Source organism: Acomys minous (assembly GCF_964271855.1).
Source record: "Acomys minous genome assembly, chromosome: 11".
Lineage (NCBI taxonomy): Eukaryota > Metazoa > Chordata > Mammalia > Rodentia > Muridae > Acomys > Acomys minous.
The window spans coordinates 22,920,122-22,942,128 of NC_140492.1; the positions used below are offsets into that span (position 1 = coordinate 22,920,122).

At 36.9% G+C, this 22,007-nt stretch overlaps 1 protein-coding gene and 1 long non-coding RNA gene across 21 annotated transcripts in view; one reads left to right on the plus strand and one right to left on the minus strand.

The window, feature by feature from the left end:
* LOC311608902 overlaps positions 1–18,584 on the minus strand; it is a 62,444-nt gene extending 43,860 nt beyond the window's left edge. Inside the window, exon 1 of the long non-coding RNA XR_014783180.1 lies at positions 18,013–18,584. This is a non-coding gene — a long non-coding RNA (uncharacterized lncRNA). The remainder of the gene's footprint in view (positions 1–18,012) is intronic.
* Positions 1–22,007, plus strand: part of ROBO2 (roundabout guidance receptor 2) — a 1,536,637-nt gene that overhangs the window by 1,495,836 nt on the left and 18,794 nt on the right. For all 20 annotated transcript variants that reach the window (XM_084801525.1, XM_084801512.1, XM_084801523.1 and 17 more), the window contains 2 exons: positions 7,938–8,198; positions 12,245–12,450. In XM_084801525.1, the coding sequence (XP_084657651.1) occupies positions 7,938–8,198; positions 12,245–12,450 (467 nt within the window). The remainder of the gene's footprint in view (positions 1–7,937; positions 8,199–12,244; positions 12,451–22,007) is intronic.

Sequence of the window (22,007 nt, forward strand, 5' to 3'; positions counted from 1 at the left end):
TCTCCCTACAACTGTGGAGAATGAGCTGTCTATTGGCACTATGTGGAAAAGAGGTCTTGGTTTACTGCATACATTGTCCTTGGTTGGTGCAATAGTTTGTGCAGGCTCCCCTGGGTCCAGATCTGCTGGCCCTGATGGTCACCTGGTGGGCACACAAAGGACTAGGAAGCAGGCTATTGGATGAGACCTGATAGTCCGTGGTCATATGGTGGGGGAAAAGGTCCCCTTCTGTCAGAGGTGTAGGGGAGGGGAAAAGGGAGGGATTATGGGAATGGGAAGATACAAGCAAGGGTAGAACAATCGGGATGTAATCTGAATAAATTATAATAAATTAAAAATTTTTTAGATTAAATTGTGACTAAGATATCTTTTTAAATTTTATTTTATTAATTTATTCTTATTACATCTCAATGGTTATCCCATCCCTTGTATCCTCCCATTCCTCCCTCCCTCCCATTTTCCCCTTATTCCCCTCCCCTATGACTGTTCCTGAGGGGGATTTCCTCCCCCTGTATATGCTCATAGGGTATCAAGTCTCTTCTTGGTAGCCTGCTATCCTTCCTCTGAGTGCCACCAGGTCTCCCCATCCAGGGGACGTGGCCAAATACGAGGCACCAGAGTATGTGTGAAAGTCAGACCCCACTCTCCACTCAACTGTGGAGAATGTCCTGTCCATTGGCTAGATCTGGGTAGGGGTTTGAAGTTTACGGCCTGACCCCTGGGCCCAAATCTGACTATGATCTTAATTCACAACAGTGATATAAATATGTCAATATCTCATGAAAAGCAAGCACTACATATTTTATCAAAAGGATTATTACAGAGTTATTCCTTGTCAGTTTGAATTTTAAGATTATAGCCAGAAACCAGAGAAATGGAGCTCAGAACGTGAAGGGAAGAGAAATGAGTGTTAATGCTTTGTAAGAATAAAACCTGGAAGTCAGATCATACAAAAATTGTAGGTGATTTAGAATTCTTTCTCTTTTGTTTCTCCCCAGCAAATCTCTTTACATCTGAAATAACAATTGCCTGTTGAAATAAAATTAATTCAATCTAAATGAATGAAAAACTTACCATATGACCTTGTTAAACAATAGAAACATTGGAAATGGGTCATTTAATGATGAATCAATTAATCTTAGCTGGGAGTGTATCTCAGTTAGTAGAAACCTTGTCTAGCACGAATGAAACCAGCATTGCACTCAGGAGGGACAGTGAGTGAGGGCAGGGCTCCAAGGTCGTTCTCAGCTACATAGCTCTTTAGTCAGTTTGATGCTAGCCTGGGATATTTGAGATCCTGTCTCAGAAGTACTCTACTACTACTATAAAAACTAGTTGTTATTCTATTGATGCCAAAACAACATTTATAGGAGAGATCTGATACAGTAATAAGAAATATGTAATTATAGTCCTAACACACAACCTACATCAAGGTACACATGACATGTTCTCCTCTCTTTCCTTCTCCCTCCCACCTCTCACATACACACAAGAGAGAGAAAGAAACATCATTTTGCATAACAATTCATATATGTTGAACAATGTATATAAAATAATACTAGGTAAGCCCATAAGCAAGGGGAAGACTTATATCAGTGGAGTCTAAAAGGGAACCTGGAATCATTTATCCATAAATGATAGTAGTCAAATTTGGTTGGCTCTCAGATTCTATGCCCAGCATCAAAGTTAATAATGAAGAACCTGATGAAAGTATTCAACCTGGAGGATCTAAGTACTAGAGTAGGGTGTTAATAAGAACTACAGTGAAAAATAGCCAGTGATGGGACTTGATAATTTAATAGGGAAATCTTTCTTTGATCAAAGGAAAAACAAAGATCACTATTAGCTTTCCTTGAATCCTATTCTAGTTATAACTTTTCTCCTGTGTTCTGTTTCCCATCATTTTCTGAACTTGTCTCTCTGTCCAGGTGATCCCTAGATTGCATTTTAAATGTGTAATTGCATCTGTCACCAACTGGTACATACTGAATGGAACTGGCCAATCTTGACTTTTTCATTATATTTTGTTTCTTTATTATTTAAAGCAAGTTTTTAATAAAGGAGAAAAAATTTAAAAAATAAAATAAAGCAAGTTTTTAATTTTAAATACATTTTGATCATGTTTTTCTCAGCATCCAACTCCTTCAAGATGCTCTCTCTCCATAGTAGAGTGGAGAATGGGATATTACTTTCTCACATACTCTGGTGTCTCACCTTTGACCATGTCCCCTGAAGGGGGAGACCTGGTGGCACTCAGAGGAAGGACAGCAGGTTACCAAGAAGAGACTTGATACCCTATGAACATATACAGGGGGAGGGAATCCCCCTCAGGAACAGTCATAGGGGAGGGGAATAAGGGGAAAATGGGAGGGAGGGAAGAATGGGAGGATACAAGGCATGGGATAACCATTGAGATGTAACAAGAATAAATTAATAAAGGAGAAAAAAATTTAAAAAAATAAAGCAAGTTTTTAATTTTAAATACATTTGATCATGTTTTTCTCAGCATCCAACTCCTTCATGATGCTCTCTCCCCCTCCCCAAACAAATTTAAATTTTCTAAATAAATAAAAAACACAATAAAACAACAACCTCGAAAACCAAGAATGCAAAATAAAAACCACACTCAAAAAGAAGTAGAAATATCAAACTGCAATCAAATACACACACACACACACACACCAAAACCATGGCAGCAGCAACACCTGTGGTGTCCATATATGTTCGACAATCAATCCTGAACATGAGGGAGGCCTGTCCTAAAGTGACTGATATCCCTTTTGGAGAAAAATGATTATCCTTCTCCGAGCAAGTGTTAGTGGCAGAGAATTCACTTTTAAGCATCCAAGATGTGGAAGATCAACTAAGAAGATGCTTTGGGGTTAACTGTGAATCCTTGTATGTAAAGAGGCAGCTCTTTACCTACTGATGACAGAGTAGACAAGAAGAACACTGGTTTAGGTGGATAATGTTAGGAATGTTCCAGCAAAGGTAGTGACAGTGGACATGACAGAGAAGAATAGAGTCCTCACTGAGAATACCAATACTGTTGAAAATATAGCCCCTAATTTCTAACTGTAATTTTTTTATTGCTTCTTCAAAGTATAGACATTGGGGTTTGCTACTAAGCATTCCATGGGCTGTTTTCTTCCTTCACAGTACAAAATACCAAAAGTTATTCAATCATTGTTCAAATGAAATGACATTTGAATGTTAATTCAATCATATCGCTATGGTGCAAATGTTTTTCCCCTTCTTAATATTCTTCTCCAGTATGAAAAAAAGGCAATGTGTTAAATATATTAGGGCCTGGCTCTAACTGTAATACATTTATTAGAGTCATAGGCTGTCTGGAAGAATTCAATAGTAATTAAATAGATGCCTTGCTTTGTTCTTGCAATTAGAGATTGGCAAGCTTTTGCTGGAGTTGAACTTTATTGTATTTTTATTAGTAATTTGGTATTTGTATCTGGCCTTTAATAAGTTAGTTCACATACAACATTGATTTGCTGTCATCTTGATCATTACTCATCAGGAAAGACAGATAATAGGATGTCTCATACAGACTTCACTATCAGAATGCCACAGAATAAGGACTTTCCTTGGAAAGGCTGGACAGAACAGCTTCAATTGTTCATTGAGAATATTTTTGTAGACTTTAAGTGACTACAAAAAAATCATCAAATTGTATTGCTAAAATAAGATGCCTATCTCTAAAATGTGAATGGAACCATTAAACAGAGTTGTGCATATAAAATGGACAGTTGTTTACTAGCTTCTCTTCTCCTCAGTCGCTGTACTATTCAACCCTCTGTGGATCCAGATATGGTCCACAGCAGGGAGGCAATGAGCAGAGCAGGTCACTGAATAATGTGATCTGAGCTTAATCCTGACTTGGCTTCCTTTATTCCCTCTCATTATTCTTTAGGTCCTTGGGATTTTTTTTTCTCTTTTTATTTTTTCCTATTAGCACCCTTTTCAGCCTTCCCTGTTCTAGATGGGTCATAATGTTTATTCACTGTAGTTTCAGTTACCTTTGCAGAGAATATAGAGGACTATTCATAACAACACCCACCTTACATTAATGAAAGGCTAATAAAATTTGTAAAGTAACAGCACACTATGCAATTTATTTATATAATATATACTTGTTTTCATAATATCAAAATTTTCAAATACTATCTCCTCAGCCCAGGATCAGTTGAATAACAGAAAGTGAATCAATAATAATTTATTCTAAATCCTTTTCTTTTTATCATTGCAAATAATACATATAGCACATCCTTCTTTCTCTTGTGTTACTTGGGTTTTATTTGAAATTTATATATCAATTAAATTTTTGATTAATTGTTATTCATCAAGTAGGAATACTATTGCTACTAATGAGTTATTATTACTTGTACATATATATAATATTTCATGTAAAACTATAATATCTTTGACAACAAGCCATTGTAAATACCAAAAATACAACTGTAAGTGCTGTGTTTTAACTCTATTTTTGGGAGGTTCCTTAAGCCTCTATCTACAATCCAACCCCCAACCATAGATAGGAGAGAAAGTAGCTTAGAAGGAAAGTGTGATATAGATCTCAGTAGGATTAGTTCCCACTGGTTATGGTTGTTGGGATCTTTGGGGAAATTCCAATCTTAATCATCAGGATATCTAGCAGTCAAGCAACAGCAAAGGGCACACACAGGAGGACAAACAAACAGCCTTCTTCCTCTGTGCCCATTTCTTTGTCTGGGCTCTCATATTTATACTTAACCAGAGTTCTCAGAGTTCCATTAATTCCAATAGGCAAAAACCACACTTCTCATAAGGCAATTATCAGCTGTGGACAAACTATAGCAGCTTCATATCCCATATTAGGCTTCATAAACAATACATGGATTTAAAATAAAAGCATGTTTATATAACATAACTGAGTTGTTAAATAACACATTTTTCTTATAGCAGAATTGTATGTAGTATAAGTTTCTTTATTAACAAACTTTTATGAGTAAACCTGACATTAACTATTGATAAAGGCTAACAGTAAGTGCATTCTATAATGAGAGCTGGTAATTATTTTATTTAGGTTCTAAATATATTTTTTAACTTAATAATGTGTTACTTAAAATCAAATAAGAAAAGCAAGCAAAGAAACTTAAGCATTTTCCTCAGTGAAGCTCTTTGCATGTCACTAAATATTTCTTTGGCCAACTATAAGGGGGCTAAATCTGCTTGAGGAAATGACAAACATATGAAAAGCTCAATATTAAACTGAAAGAGTAAAAGAATCAATGTTGGAAATCTAAAATCCATTTTCAAATTAACTTTCAGCAAGATTTCCAGAACCAATTCTGTAGTGTAATATTCCAGGACTGGTTAGCTTTGTCAATAAGGTTTACAAAAGATACATGATTCCGAATTTAACTTGAAGATTTGTAAGTTTAACATAGAGAGCCTCAAAGGATAAAGTTTATTTGAAATAAGTCTGTTTCTCTAACCAAGTGCACCAGGATAAAAATGTAAAGAAAAAAGCAAACAAAGGCATTTAGTTTAAGTGTGAAATTCTTGCTGACAAAATATAAACTCTGTGTAGAAAACATACCTAAGCTTAGCTATGTTAAATGAACATAATTGAATGAAGAGAAGCAAATGGCTCTCTTATACTGTTCTAATGTCTTCATAAATAGTCAGCAAGATTGATTGGATTTGAAAGCCTTAAGGCATTAAAAGCAACAAGGGGAGCTGGTTACAGATTTTAAAGTAATAGAACTCTTCAAATGAAATCAGTGATCTCCATAAAAGGTATTAAAATGACAATCTATTAGAAAAATGTATTTTTTCAACACGGATTAGCACACAATATAACATTAGCAAATAGGAGTACAGATTCAGCCCATGACTTTTTTTTATAGAGATAAGTTGTTATTTGTAACACACTGAACTGTGTCTGCTGCCCACAATGGCATAAAAGACACTTATGGACACTCTTCCCCTTCCAAATTGTGCAGGGCTTCTAAAGCAGTATTTTTTCAGCTTTAAGCTCAAAGAAGCATGAGGGCATTGACGTATAGCCTCAGCAAGGCAAGAGTGAGTGACCTTGGAATGAACAACACAAAGGCCAAAGGGAAAACTAACTTTGCATTGAGACTATCTGGTTTGTGGAAATATGATTTTAGAGAGCCAAGGAGAGTGGGCAGGTAGAGATGGCACTGTTCTAAGTTCCCTAGACATGATGAGCTCCTGTATAACTGACATTTTCTTTCCTCTCCTCACTTATGGCCAATATCTTTCTCTCTTTATCTTTTGGAAACAGTTCTTCAGTGCCTACCTCTGGGTTTGCAACTATGTAACTTAATATCTTCCCATTGCTATTGGCCAACAGAGCCTTGCCAGTCCTCAAACTGAGATATCCAAGTGTCCATTCCCACAGCGGTCTCTGTTGCTGGTTCCTCACGTCAGCCGATTCTACTATACAGAGTCCTCTCCCCATCCAATCTTATGTCCCGACCGCCTTCCTCTTACCGAGTCTCCACCCCACTTCCATGTTTTGTTAGTCAAAGCCCTATTGCTTTGAAGAGACACTAGGTAGGACCCCAGCAACACTTACGAAGGAAAACATGCAACTGGGGCTAGCTTACAGTGCATGGTGGGAAGCAAGGAAGCATACAGGCAGACATGGTGCTGGAGATGTAGCCGAGAGTTCTACATTCAGATCATCAGGCAGGAGGAAAAGAGAGATGCTGGGCCTGGCTTGTGCTTTCTCAAACCCCAAAGCCCACCTCCGGTGACACACTTCCTCCAATAAGGCCACACCTAAAAGTTGCATTCATACTGACCAAGCATTCAAATCTATGAGCCTAGAGAGGCCGTTCTTAGTCACATATCTTCCTCTTCGATTTTTTGCTTCGTGGCCCATAGGGTTTAAGCAAAGTTTGTCATGTGGGTGTGGGGTGACTCTGTCCACTGGGGTACAATAACTCCCCAGTGGTTACATCAATAAAGACAGTAACTTCCTGTCTCCTGGCAGCCATAGCTCCCCCACTGGGCAAGCATGGCTGCATGAGCCCCATTTCCATCTGAACTATCATCGCTGCTTTAACCTTTTAGAAACCACAAACTTTGAAAAGTCTTTTTTTTTTTTTTTAACTATCCTAGGATTTATTGTTGCTGGAAATACTAGGACTGTGGAGATGGTAAAAATAAAACTGTTATTTAGAATTTACTGTACTAGTATTCTCTACTCTTGATCCATAATCCTGTATAAAAATTGTTGTGATATGCTATCTAAATCTTCAGAGTAAATGTCATAAACTGAAAATATCTAATCTAAAATGGGAGATTTTATGTGAAATAATTTTACTGAAACTGATAATCACTTTTCTTTTAAGATACTTGGCGCTTCTGTTTATATGTTGAGATAAGCATGCTATGTATTTTCACTGATAAACGTAAAAAAATTAAAAGGCTATTAATCACCAAGTATTGATGACATGTATATTATATGGCATAATAGATTGGCATAGGTCTAGAAAAAGAATAAACTTCCTATGTATATGTTACATGATCTATCAGCATTACTGGCATATTCTGTGCACAGGAATGCACAAAAGAATGGAATGGATAGATTTCCAAGCATTAACTTCATTAATTGTTTTTATCAATTTGGTGTTTCAACATGTTTACCTTTGGTGGAAAATTATTGCTTTTTGTAACTGTGGTAACAATTAGCATAAGGTCTTTTTAGAATAAACTGAGCTATTTTGAGATAATAGATATAATTAGAAACAAGAACTCAGATCAGTCAGGTGACTTCCTATGATAGCATCAATAATTTGGTAAGAAAGACAAACCCTTTTAAGGTATGGTTTGGTTGCTACTATTGCCAGTATAATTATGCATTCATGTGTGTGCATCAGTGAACATTTTTCCTTATTTATTTTCAGCTATGACAGTGATAGCTGGTGCCCACCATTGCCGGTGCAAACATACTTGCACCAGGGTATGGAAGATGAGCTAGAAGAAGATGAAGATAGAGTCCCAACGCCTCCTGTTCGTGGTGTGGCCTCTTCACCTGCTATCTCCTTTGGACAGCAGTCCACTGCCACTCTTACTCCGTCCCCACGGGAAGAGATGCAACCCATGCTGCAAGCTCACTTGGATGAGTTAACAAGGGCCTATCAGTTTGATATAGCAAAACAAACATGGTAAATATCTTCAGTAAGCCAAAGGCCCCATATACTTTCTACATATGGAAATGTTTTTTGCATGTATATTAAGCAGAGATGCTCATAAATCTATGTAGGTGGGATAAAAATTATTTTTGAATATGTGTTAATCGTCTTCATAAAGAAACTGGAGACAGAAATTTACGTATACTAACCAACATCACACAGCTAGTTAGAGAAGTGAACGGAGCAGGGATTCAGGCTGAAGTGCTCTTGGCGGCACCAGAATGTTTTCTCATTTACAGACCAGATTCATTTAGTTTATCCTTGAACTCACTTTTAATGCCACAATAAAAGACTCCTTTCAAATTCCTCAAAGTGCCTGTGATTTAATTCTGTATGTGGTTGTGAATATGTAAATGCATGCTCCCGGAAATTATTCTGGTCAGTGTCAGTCATTAAAAGACCCTGTCTGGGCTGAATTAAGAGGATCAGAAAACAAGGAAAATAAAAACAGTAAATGCTTCATCAGAAATCCCCAAAGCACATTACAATTTTTAAAAATAAAACTGCAAATTCATAAATCACAGATGGAAGTCTGTCAGGTGCTGTGTGAAAATGTGGCAGAAATAGAAATAGGAGCAGGCCTCATGATTTTTGGACAATTTTGTATTTCTGCAATACTGGCTTACATGTCAGTATAAATGATCTATCAAAAAGTATCTTCTATTGATTTACATCACACTTGAAAGTTAGATGAAAGACTTTCCATTTTTGGATAGCTCTACTTACTGAGCTATACTCATAGTGAAATAGTTATTTTCTGTGTTTATGAGCTACTTATTTTAAAAATACACCTAAGTATATATTTAAGAAGATACCTAGATTAGGAACAGCATCCATGCTGTCACAAACATGTTCTTTGCCAAGAAAACAAAAGACCATTTTTATTTTTCACAATGAGCAGATTTACTCTCAGTAGTCAAGCAGGCTTACTCTCAAACAATATTGTTTTGCATGAAGCTGCTTTGTACAAAATATGACTAAATTTTAAAAAAATTGTATAAGGAGACTTGAGATTTTTTTTCTGTTGACTCATTAAGTCATGCAGTCTTGTCACTTATAGTTCAAACGCATACCTGATTCATATTCGAATCACCTAGAAAATTTTAACGTACAATAATACTTAGACCCTACCTCCAAGTGGATTCTGATTGTTTGGTAGTGGTGCCAATGAAGATAGCCAAGGCTAGACCCACAATGGATTTGTCTTACTAGATGTGTGACCTGGGGAAATGTGTATGTCTTTTATATCCTTTGTTCCCTGATGTGGAAAATGATAGTGATGCTATTACTTGGGTTCTATATGAATATAGAAGGGACCCTCCCAACAATATCCTAAATGACAATTAAGTATATGATCAAAGTTTCCCCAAAAATCATTCTGAAGTTTTAGAGCACACTAAGAGAGTTTTAAGAATTCACTGGCTTCTTTACACTCCAAGTTACAGACCATTCTCATAAAACACTATAGATTAAAATAAACCAAGAGGTGTAGAACAACCTTCTAAAGAGTTCCAAAGGCAGAGATATCATTTTCTCCCATTGGAGTCCCAGGTAGCTCTGTTTACCCAACATTAGCAAGGTTCAGGAACTATTACTAAGCCAGGAATCACATGGGCACAGAGCTAAAGAGATTGCCTTTGGACTATTGATGCGGACAACTATCATGACTGACCTCAGTAGGAGCCCACTGGAAGATGAAGTTACTACACCGTGAGTAAAAGCCCTATGGGGATTTTTTCTGTGAAACATTGGGTAGGCCCAGACTCCCAAGTCAACAGACACTTGTACCAAAGGGAACGGGCCGCCTCCAGGTGGTAAAGAAGAATGCTTACCCTTTTCTGAGTTGAGGTGAAGCTCTCTATTGTGCTGCATGATTTTTTTTGAGATTTAAGTGTTTGCACACATCATGTTTCTAAGCAAACTGTCCAATTCTAATTTTTAATGTTTAGAAAAGGTTGGACATTGACTTGAGTTGGTCACTGATGCCTTTTCACATTTAAAGTACCCTATTCTAACAGTTGCTCCAAAAGTATTCCCTGATTGTGTGAGTGCATGAAGAAGTCCTTTCTATATCTTCTACCTATTTACCCATAGAATAGATCCATCAGTATTCTGAATGCCATAGCTAATTTTGCATATGAGAGCAGTAATTCATTTTTTATCTAAAAAGTACCTTGCTTGCTACTGTGGTTTGATAGGGTCTCTTACTTCAGGTTACATACCACACTCATAGAGCTCTGAAGATAACGGCCCCAGCTGTGCTGACAGAAGAAAGGTTCAGAGCACTTCCTGTTATTAGAAGACAGTTACAAATCCTACATACATCCAGCTCACATTTCAGACAACTTCTCATTTTGCTTAAATGAAGTAGTACATTTTTCTATGCTTTGTCATTTTTTTCCTATCAAGACATGCCAAAAACCATGCGGTGGTGGTGACTGCCTTTAATCCCAGCAATTGGAGGCAGAGGCAGGTGGACCTTTGTGAGTTCGAGGACTGCCTGATCTATAAAAGCAAGTCCAGGAAAGCCAGGACACAGAGAAACCCTGTCTCGAAAAACCTAAAGCAAACAAACAAACAAACAAAAAAACCAAAGACATGCCAAAAATTATGTAGGATTATAGCATTGGTCTGTCTGTCCTCTTCCCATGGCACCCACTTCTAAATCTCTACAGTTGTAGTGAGATGAACCACAGGTGTAATACTGCTTGATAGTGTCTTATCCATCCTGTAGCTCCCTCTCGCCCCAATTTACTAATGAGTGAGGTACCAAATATATAGCAAAGTGGCCTTGTCTAAGCTCAATATCCACTCTAGGAGGGTTTAGTAACACTTGCTCTTCCTTCCTCACTATAAGTCAGTGGGCTGTAGTGAATGCAGGGAATTGCAGGCTGCCTCAAATACCTGCCCAATATCATTAAAAATTGGATCTGGCCTCCTTGATGTGGTGTCCAGAGCTAACAATACTGGGGCTCACCCTTAGAAAATGAAAAATTTTATCAAAAGATTACAAATGAGAACAGATATAACCCTTTAATTTTTTTTTAAAAAGGCAATGGCAAAATTGCATTGTAATTATGCACAATGATTTTTACATGGGAGAAGGCCTTTTGAGTCCATAGAAAGCTCAGACATGAGGCACATTCACTTTTTGTGTATAGTAACATACAGCCGTGAATTACTTCCATTGATCATTTTATAGGTTACAAGGACTTATTTAATAGTTTCACAGCAAATCAACTGGAACCCAGGGTCCATCTCTACACTGTGTTAGCCACAAAATATGAACCAAGTTATTCCAGCTTTTCTTAAATAGTTTCTAAGAAAAGAATGACCATGAATGTTCTGTTAATTTTATAAAGTTTAGATTAGACTTCATTACCCATTAAAAAGAGGTTATTGAACACACCTTACGTCCCAAATTCAATCCCTTAAGACTTTGATGGTGAGATATATAGCAATTACCTAGAGCACAAAGTATTTGTGTCTAATCTACACTGTGATAATGAAACAGCTGTTCAGCCTAATGTGATGGGAATCACACCAAAAAACAATCCTCAAGGGGCAGGAAGTGTGCCAGAGGCAAGGCTGGGCCAATAAGGCTCTTACCTGACAAACTATCTTCAAACAAGCTGTATAGGTTAAAACAAGTGAGATGAATTTCAACACTAACCTGGAAATCCAGTAGCTATTGTTAAAGTCCCAAAGGTAACACTGATTTATGACAAATATTCATAGTCTCTTTTTAAGAACTTGTCGACACAAAAATTCCTGATATCTATTTTCCTCTCTATCACCTTATAAATATCAAAACAAGCTCTTTTGTAATTTAAGTGGTTGCTATTCGGTAAGGTGTGTATCCGTATCAGTGTCTCTGCTGAAACAGAAGAAAGTGCTGTGACTGAGAAAAATGGAAGACAATGCCAGCTACCAGAACATGCCGTTTAACACAAGTTACAACTTCGTTGAATGTTAATGAATTGCTTTTTGTCTTTCATTTCTTTCCACCTGGATTCCAGGCACATTCAAAGCAATACTCCACCTCCACAGCCCCCAGTTCCACCGTTAGGTTATGTGTCCGGAGCCTTGATTTCTGATTTGGAAACAGATGTTCCAGATGAGGATGCTGACGATGAAGAGGAACCCTTAGAAATCCCCAGGCCCCTAAGAGCACTAGACCAGACACCTGGATCCAGTATGGACAATCTAGACAGCTCTGTGACAGGTAAGAACGGGAATAAGTAACCTGTTTGCAACACAAAAATGCATCACAAATCAAATGGTTCCTTATGTAAGACTTATTCCACTCTGTCTATTTTTGTAACACTTTAAATATGTTAATGTTAAACACCAAATTCAAAAAGGATTTAGAGATACTTTTGCTTTGCTGCTAAAAATGATAAGGAAATTCATGAATTTTAAAAAGCTTTAAAGACATGAAAGAAAACTCAATTATATATCAGGCTTTCATGAAAAGTTCACTCTGCTAGGGAACCAAGTCTATTACATAAAAAACCCTTTACTTTTAGAAATGATATAATTTGTATATCGAGAGTGACATACAAAGTGAATGCGATCTTAAAGTGCTTCTTGATATTTCACCCTGTACCATCATTCACTGATGAAAATAAGCAAGGCTTCAGAATGAGGCTCTTTTAGCTTTCACATGGTATTATATTTTTGGAATGGAAACATGCCTAGTGAGATAAGCAATACATTTATGCATTTCATATTGCTGAATATAATCACCACTCCTGTGCCAAGAAGTGCAATTATTTTGCCTGTTTATTGCTTAGACTTCCTATTTTTTTCCTTGTTCCCTAAGCTAAGACTCCAGTTGGTACTTGCCTATGAGGACTCTAGAACTAAGAAAAAGCCTATTTCCAATTATTTTAAATTGTCCTATTGAAATCCCTGTACACACAATGAAAGTAGCAAGAGTCAAACTTCAGTTTACTTGTCTACCCCTTGATACATAAACGAGCCCCTTACTGGGCAATGAGGACATAGCTACTGTGAGCCTACATCAGATTTCTGCATTATGTTGGGTCCTCTCAGACAACCTGTACCTATGTTCACTGGGATAGTTCCTTTCATCCTAGAGTGCTTTTTATCCCAGTTTCCCTCATTCCCACTCTGTTTGTACTCCCAGAACTTCTTACTCTCTACAGAACTGGGGCTGCCTGAAAGTGTCTACAAGCACTGCTGGCCCTGGCATATGATAGGACAGAGGGCACCTCAGATCGTTTGCCTTCTTTTTTGTAATTCTCAGCATTTGAGGTGTGAATCTAATTTTCAGGTTTTTTTTTCTTGCCTTGAGGCTGAGCTTCTTATCAAGCTAATTAAGATTTTAAAACTACACATATATTGCTAGGATTGGAAACAGATCCAACTGAAGGTGACAGAGCAAAAGTTAAAACTTTTGCATTCTGTGAGAGATGACTTATTAGTACACTATTATGTTAAGCCTCTTTGCCTGAATTTCTAGCATAATCTACTTTAGGGCAAAATTCTGAATATCTTTGCATATTTCACTAGTAATATCAAACTGTTTCCTATTAAGAATGCAATGGGTGTTTCAAGAATAATGGTAAAAGTCAGCTACAGCTGCCTTTACTAAATATTATAATCCCAGAGACAATTATCTATGTCTCTAAGTTAGCAGAATCTGTTTTACCCATTTACATGCTCAACTGCTAGTTAGGGTGTCTTATGTAATGGTGGCCATGCAATCTGCATTTCTCTTGGAGCCATTTCCATGTTTATTATCACAAAGACAGAATTAATTGAAAAAAAAAAGGTTTCTTCTGATACTTGAATTCACTGCTTAATTGTTGCCACATAGACTTGGTTCCCTAGCAAAATGAACTTTTCATGAAAGCTACTTAGGGATGTATTCCTCTATAGTAAATGTATCCCATGAAAATACATATCCTTAGTAATGCTGTACCTTTCACTACAGTAGCTAAATAAGAACTTTTGTTTTCTCTTTCCTTTCCACCAGTAACTCAGAGGAAAATGTTTAATAAAAGGTTTAATTGGCCTTCTAGATCTCAAGTAGTTCTCAACCTTTCTAATGCTAAGATGCTTGAATACAGTCCCTCATGTTGTGGTGACCCTCCCCAACAATCAAATTATTTTCACTGCTATTTTATAACTGTAATTTTGCTACTGTTATGAACTGTAATGTAAATCTGTGTGTTTTCTATGGCCTTAGGTGACCCATGTGAATGGGTCATTTGACTCTCAAAGGGGTCAAGATCCACAAGTTGAGAACCACTGTTCTAGTGGACTCCTGTGTGTGTGTGTGTGTGTGTGTGTGTGTGTGTGTGTGTGTCTGTGTCTGTGTCTGTGTGTGTTTATTACAAAGTTTGTATATGAACACAGTAGAATGTACTTAATGTATTGAGTCTGAGAGCAAGAAATGTGTGTATATATAAAATAGATTATGAGTATCTATAGGGAGTAAATGAGCCATGTAGATAGTATGTGTGCACAGGAGTATAAATGAATATATTGAGAGGGGGTTAATAAGCTTTCTCTGCCTAAAAAAATAAGCCAATTCAAGCTGAATTAGAAGAAAGAAAGGAAGGAAGGAAGGAAGAAAGAAAGAAAGAAAGAAAGAAAGAAAGAAAGAAAGAAAGAAAGAAAGAATAAGACAGGTTTATTGGGAACAACTCTAGGGCAGGCTCACAGGTTCCAGGGCAATTGCCAGGCAGACAAGTAGGCAGGTACAGGTTTGCAGGGACAGAGTAATGCAGAAGGTGGGGGTCAGGGAAGACCCTTCTGGATTATAGAGGGAAGAAACTCTGGGAGAAAGTTGGAATGTTCAGAGTAGAGGGCAGGCCAGGACAGCCATAGCCTGTAACAGGTTGGGACTAAGGGATGCTGGGAGAATCTGAAGGCCAGGCCTGCTTTGATATGTTAAATAGGCACTTCAGCTGCTTGTTCTGGGTCTGAAACCTAGTAAGAATGAGTGCATAGACATGTAAATGGACAATTTGAGTGCATTAATTTAAGTGAATGTATAAAACAAATGAGTAAATACAGAAAGAATATGTGACATATATATTGGAAATATACACATGTAGATTTATTCCTGAGGTAGCAGAAAGGGTGCATGGGCTGAAGGTCAAATGTACATTAATTTTGGGGATATTCCAGGAGTTACCTGTATACATTAATCATATGCCCCCTCTGTTCTTTGCAGGCACTACATCCATATAGTATACGTGCATGTATTCAGGCAAAACAACTATACATAAAAACACAAACAAAAATATTCTAGAAATTCTGCTTTGTAAAGAAGTACATTAACTCAGAATATACTCAAAACAAGTGAAAAAGCTGTGGATCCTTAAATTCTAAAACAAACATTCATTTAAGGAAAAAGTCAGGAGAAGAAAGTATCAATGGCCCCATATCTGATGACCTTAGTAACAAAAAGTATGCATTGACAAACCTATTGCTTTATATAATTATTGCCAAAACAAACATTTATTCTGTGTCCTTACTTCTATCACTAGATTAGGAATTTAGATTTAATAATAATGATAATGATGATGATGATGATGATGATGATGAAGAAAAAGAACAAGAAGAACAAGAACAAGAAAAGAAGAAGAAAAGAAGAAGGAGGAGAAGAAGAAGAAGAAGAAGAAGAAGAAGAAGAAGAAGAAGAAGAAGAAGAAGAAGAAGAAGAAGAAGAGTAGCACCCTAATAAATACAAAACATTCTTTTATGTTCAGTGGTGTCTGGTTTTGGATAGCTCAGAGATGGAAGAATTATCTTTTAGCCCCATTTATTTATTGTTTTTTGTGTTTTCTTTTTGAGACAAGTTTTTACTATGTAGCCCTGCTGTCTTGGAACTCACTATACAGACCAGGATGACTTCTACAGTCTGTTAATTAAAACTCTGCACTACCACACCCAGACTGATTTTTCATATTTTAAAAGAGTAGCAAGGAAACAAAGAAATAAACAAAAGGAAGGGAAGGAAAGATAAGGGAGAGAGAGAAAGAAGTCTCAGAAGAAGGGGAGAATTACAAAGGGGAAGGAGAAAAAGAATGCAGCAGTGAAATTTCAAAGTCTAAGAACTTAGTTTCTGGAACTTGTGCAGATATACTATGATTGCTCATGCCCTAATTTTATAGGTAAAGACAGCAAGTCACAGGTGATTTAAATCATGCAACTTCATCTACCTTGATTATATATATATATATATATATATATATATATATATATATTTACATACAAAAATCAATCTTATGATAGTGACAGTGACTATAATCCCTGTTATGAAAATGCATGACATTTATCTCTGGACTAACCATATTTAATATGAAAATGATGACTAGTTTGTTACCTAGCATGAGGCTTTTTCTTCTTTATGTATATACATATTGATAAATATATATTTCTAAAAAAACATATAAAATATATGAACACATTAATCCTTATTGTCTACTTACTTGGTCAAGATCATGATAGGAGTTTTTAGGTGCAACATTTATTTTTCTATATTCAGGTTCAGTGGACTGTTGAAATTTAGCTGTCAGCATTTTTAAAGAAATTATCATTTTTGTCATATTTTTGGTAGTCTGTGCTTTTAAGTTATCAAGAACATCTATGTGATCAGCACAAAGCCCAATGATAGGCTTAATGCTTCAGTGAACATCTTATTGTGGGTTGGAATATAAACATTGAACATTTCCCTGTTCAGAAATAAGCTAGTCTTTTGTCATTTTACTGTGTCTGATGTTGGGAATAGTACTTCCGCAAGACCCCGCTATTCCACTCCTTGGCATATACCCAGAAAATGCTCCACCACACAACAGGGACATGTGCTCAAGCATGTTCATAGCAGCCTTATTCGTAACAGCCAGAACCTAGAAACAACAAAATGGTACCTCAGTTGAAGAATGGAAAAAGAAACTTTGGTACATTCACACTATGGAATACTATTCAGCTATTAAAAAAAAGAAAAAGAAAATCCCAAAATTTGTGGATAAATGGAGAGAATTAGAAATGAATATACTGAGTGAGTTAACATAGAAGCAGAAAGAATCACATGGTATATAATCACTTATAATTGGGCACTAGCCCAAAAGGCATGTCCGAGGAAAGTCCTTACTTACCAGGAGACTGAGACAGATGTGAGGACATCCCACTGGGACTCTCCATGTAAGACAATTATAAGAGATAGGGAAATAGAATGTTCCAAAGGATCTTAGAAGCCTATAAGAATAACATTGTAATGGGTAGATCAGGGCCCAGGGGTATTGGCTCAAACTATCACACTAACCAAGGACAATACAAGTAGTAAACATTGAACCCCTACTCTGATCTAGCCAATGAACAGCACATTCTCCACAGTTGGGTAGAGAGCAGGGACCAACTCTGAAATTAACTCTGGTGCCTTATATTTGATGAACTCCCCTTGCTGGAGAGCCCTGGTGGCACTCAAAAAAAAGAATAAGCAGGCTACCAAGATGAGACTTGATAGCTTATGACCATATAGTGGGGGAGGAGATTCCCCTTCCACATAGACCTCGGGGAGGGGAATAGGGTGGCTGTAGGATGGATAGAGAAATAGGTGGAAACAAGTGATGGGATTACAAATGAGTTGTAATCTGAATAAAATATATATATATATATATACACACACACACACACACACACACACACACAAACACACACACACACACACACACACACACACACACACACACACACACACACACATATAAAAGAAATAAGCTAGTGAGAATTCTGCCTAAGTACCAACCTTCCAGAGTAGGGTAGGAGAGAGACAGGGTTCAGCATTGTATTTTCCCTAACTCCCATGGTGGAAGACAGGACTAAGTACCTTCAGACTTTAATGATAATGCCCTGAAACATTAAGTTTCAGAAGGTAGAGTGGGAAAGGTATGGAAAAGAGTGACATGAGGAACGTTTACTTGAGATTCTAACTGCCGTGGTGATAGAACTGAGGCCAATAGTGATGGCGAGAAGTGAGGTAGAATTTATGCCTTGAGTGTTAGAACTCACATGTACATGGTAAATAAAATGAAATCCTGGAACTTTCTCTTTACTTGTTTCTGGACTGTTTAAATTTTTTTTGAAGCTCATTCACAGGATCATACCACTTGACCATCTCTTTTATTTTAACTTACTACACAGGTATTTAGAAAGTTTGTCATTAAAAATTTTCACCTGAGGTTCTTCCTCTGCTGCAAAAACAATTTTTGAAAAATAAAATAAGTTTAGTATGAATGTGCATTTTTCTCAATGCTATGGGTGACAAATTTATTGCTTCAGGCTACTTCATCAGCTCTAGGTGAATTGTATGCCAAAACTTGACAGATTAAAGGATATATATATAATTTTTGTCTGAGTAAATCAAGTTAATAGATGTTATGTAACCCAAGGAAATGTTTTCTAATTATTCCCTTTTTTCTTACATATTACATACATGCACACACACACACACACACACACAGACACACACACACACCACATGAAGAAGGGGTAGACTTGATGTTCATCCAAATCTCGGGAGCATCAAAAGTATTTCTACACATTTTTCTATTTTTTTTTCTACGTCTAGAAAAGGTCAATATTTGACTAATTCGACCAAAGACAATTATAGCAGAGATTTGACTTTGCAAGTAGTTAAACAAGCAGTGGATTAAATATTGGCTCAAAAAATGGGGGGCCATAAGTTTTTGTAGCTCATAAAAATGCTAATGCAACAATTAGCAGGGTCATATTATAGAGCACAGACTTTACTCCAGCCTAATGGATCTAAGGATAAGCATTTATCAGCAAGGAAGGATTTAGCATAAATTGACATGTAAATGAATTGACGACTGATCATAAATTAATTTTAGTGCTGAAGATGTAATAGAGACACAGCAAGATGCCACTTTATCACGGCATTTTATGCTCAGTAACATTTAAGCAACTTAATGTCCTATGTGAGATTCTTCTTCATCAGCCTGAATTAATTTCAGATTTTTTTCTGTCCTTTCAGCATTTTTAAGCTGAAGAGTTTAGAAAGATTGAAGCTGCAAACACCGATAAATTTGGCTATGTGGCATAAATTCATTTTTCATTAAATGTTTAAATATGTATTGATTATGTTTGTGGCTATAATGTGTCAGAGGAGTATGAACGGCTTGCAATTTGTAAAGATTCTCCAGCCAAGTTGTTCTTATCTGGTATTTTCACATCTATGTTAAAAAATATGAAAGACACAGTTATTATAAAAATGACTTACTCTTTAATCTACCAATTAATGCTTTTTTCTCTGTCTCTGTGTCTCTGTCTCTGTCTCTGTCTCTGTCTCTGTCTCTCTGTCTCTCTGTCTCTCTGTCTCTCTGTCTCTCTCTCTCTCTCTCTCTCTCTCTCTCTCTCTCTCTCTCTCTCTCTCTCTCTCCCCCTCTCTCTGTCTCTCTCTGTCTCTCCTCTCTGTCTCTCTCTCTGTCTCTCTGTCTCTCTGACTCTCTCTCCTTCCCTCTCCCCCTCCCTCCCTCTCTCTCTCTCTTATACTTTGCCCTATGTAATTGTTTAAGTAAATATAGCCACTAAAGGTCAAAACCAGGACCTAAAACATACATTTTCAGAATTTTGTGGAAGGAATCTTAATACAGTGTATAGTATGGTGCTGAAATGTGTCCAGAAAGTTTGACACCCCCCCCCCCATGCGTAGATTTTACCCTAGTCCAGATTTGTTAGAGAGAAAGCAAAGACGTCAAAGTCTCATTTCTCTCTGCTTTCTGCTCCTTGCTTTAAACTGTCCAGGGGCCAAGACAACATACACCTGCCTTCCAAATGTTTTGCTTTGGATCCTCGGGCATTTCAAGGCCTAATGAGGCACCATGCCCATGGTGTGTGGCTCTTCAACTCTGAACTCATCTATGCAGATACTCTGCTCCTAGAGGGAATAGAAAGTAAATAAATGACACAGTAACTCAAGTTTCTTTTCTGTCTGACCACTATGGGAAGGCCAGTCTTTGGTTACTCAGCTACTCAGTCTTCCCAGAGAAAGGTGGAGTACTTTAAGGAAGAACATTGTGTGTGTATTGGGGGGCGGGGAGCAGGGGGTATTAAGGGCATGTCAGAAAGGGTTAAGGATGGATAGAAAGTCAGAGAAAAACAAAGGCAATTTTAAGATGTGACAAACACAGGCATGGAAATTCACACAAAGGACATCATACTACACAGAGGGACAAAAACAAACTCTTTTGGGAGAAAAGAGAAAAAATGACTTTTTATTAGGAGGGTGTATAGAATGTCACTTGTATGCCCTTGTGACATGGGACTTTCCTGTCTGCATTTTACAGCCTTGCTTGACTCAGTTGTTGATAAGCTAGATTGCCATATGGAAGCACAGAGCTGGCCCAAAAGCAACATACTCAAGTATTTTGGATTGCTCATATTGGGGGCAAAAATTGAAATAACAAAATGGTAGACTAAATGTATTAATATGAGTTTGTGTGACTAAGAGTTACACATAAAAATAAAACTATGTCTTAAAGTAAATTCATCATTTTACCTTCACTAAAAACACTATAAACTATCATAATCTTAATTTAGTACAGCATAACATATATACATAAATATGCATAAAATCCATTCCATTTTATACATTCTATTTTTTTCAAGACAAGGTTTTCCTATGTATCCTTAACTGTCCTGGACTTGCTTTGTAGACCATGTTGGCCTCAAACTCATAGAGAGCTGCCTGCCTCTGCCTCCTGAGTACTGGGATTACAGTCATGTGCCATGCCCAGTGGTCCATTTTATACTTAAAATTTTATTTGTTATTACTTTTTGTTGCTAGACAATTACATTATTATTTTCCTTGTGTCTAAATCAATAAAAATTCACTAATAGTATATGTTATTTAATAAATAAATAAATAAATAAATTGTTCAGGAATGTTTAGAGAAATGTTTCTTTGAAAGTAAAATAGGGTCACTGCTAAGACATTATACATCATAGAGATTCACACATAGAATTTACAGTGAAACATGAAAATACTAAGTACATTTTATCCAATATGTCAATTTTTGTTGAATTTCTGCACTTCAGTGTCCCTGTATAACATATATTAGAATGAAAAGCAGTCAGTTCTTCACTTCTAAAACTCTTCTTCTTAGGAAATGTTTATACAACAGATACAATCAAAGGATAGAACCAATGTACTATTTCTGCATAGTATTTAGGAAATCAAGGGGCTGAGAATGGTTTTAATACAAGACTGAGGGTGAAACAGAATCACGGAAACAGAGAGTCCTTCATTTACACACTGGAAAGTAGAGGTGGTAGCAATGCTGAAGTAAACTTACATGGTGGGAGATTGTGTTGTGTGGCTGCAGATAACGTAGAGACAGACAGCATAGTAAAAAGGATGCAGTGACTCCGACACTGAATAAGGATGTGGTGATATTGGTAGTCTAGAGATCTTTAAGCTGAGAAATTGAAGTGTGTAAGTTCTTGAGAAAGAAATTTAGACAATGACAAGGAAGACTGGAGGCATCAGAAAGAAACAAGTTAGAGAGTTAAAAGATGAAATTCATATGTGTAAGAACAAGGGTATGCCGATTTTAACAGTGAAAACAGGCCGTGGAAGGGACAGAAATGGGGGTTCTGATTCTATAAACCTACTCTCAGTTGTGGCTCCACAGTCGTTGGAGAGCCTTCCGAGAACAACCATGGACTTTTCCTTTTCCCCTGTGGCATTACATCACACCGTCCCTTGCATCATTTCTCCTT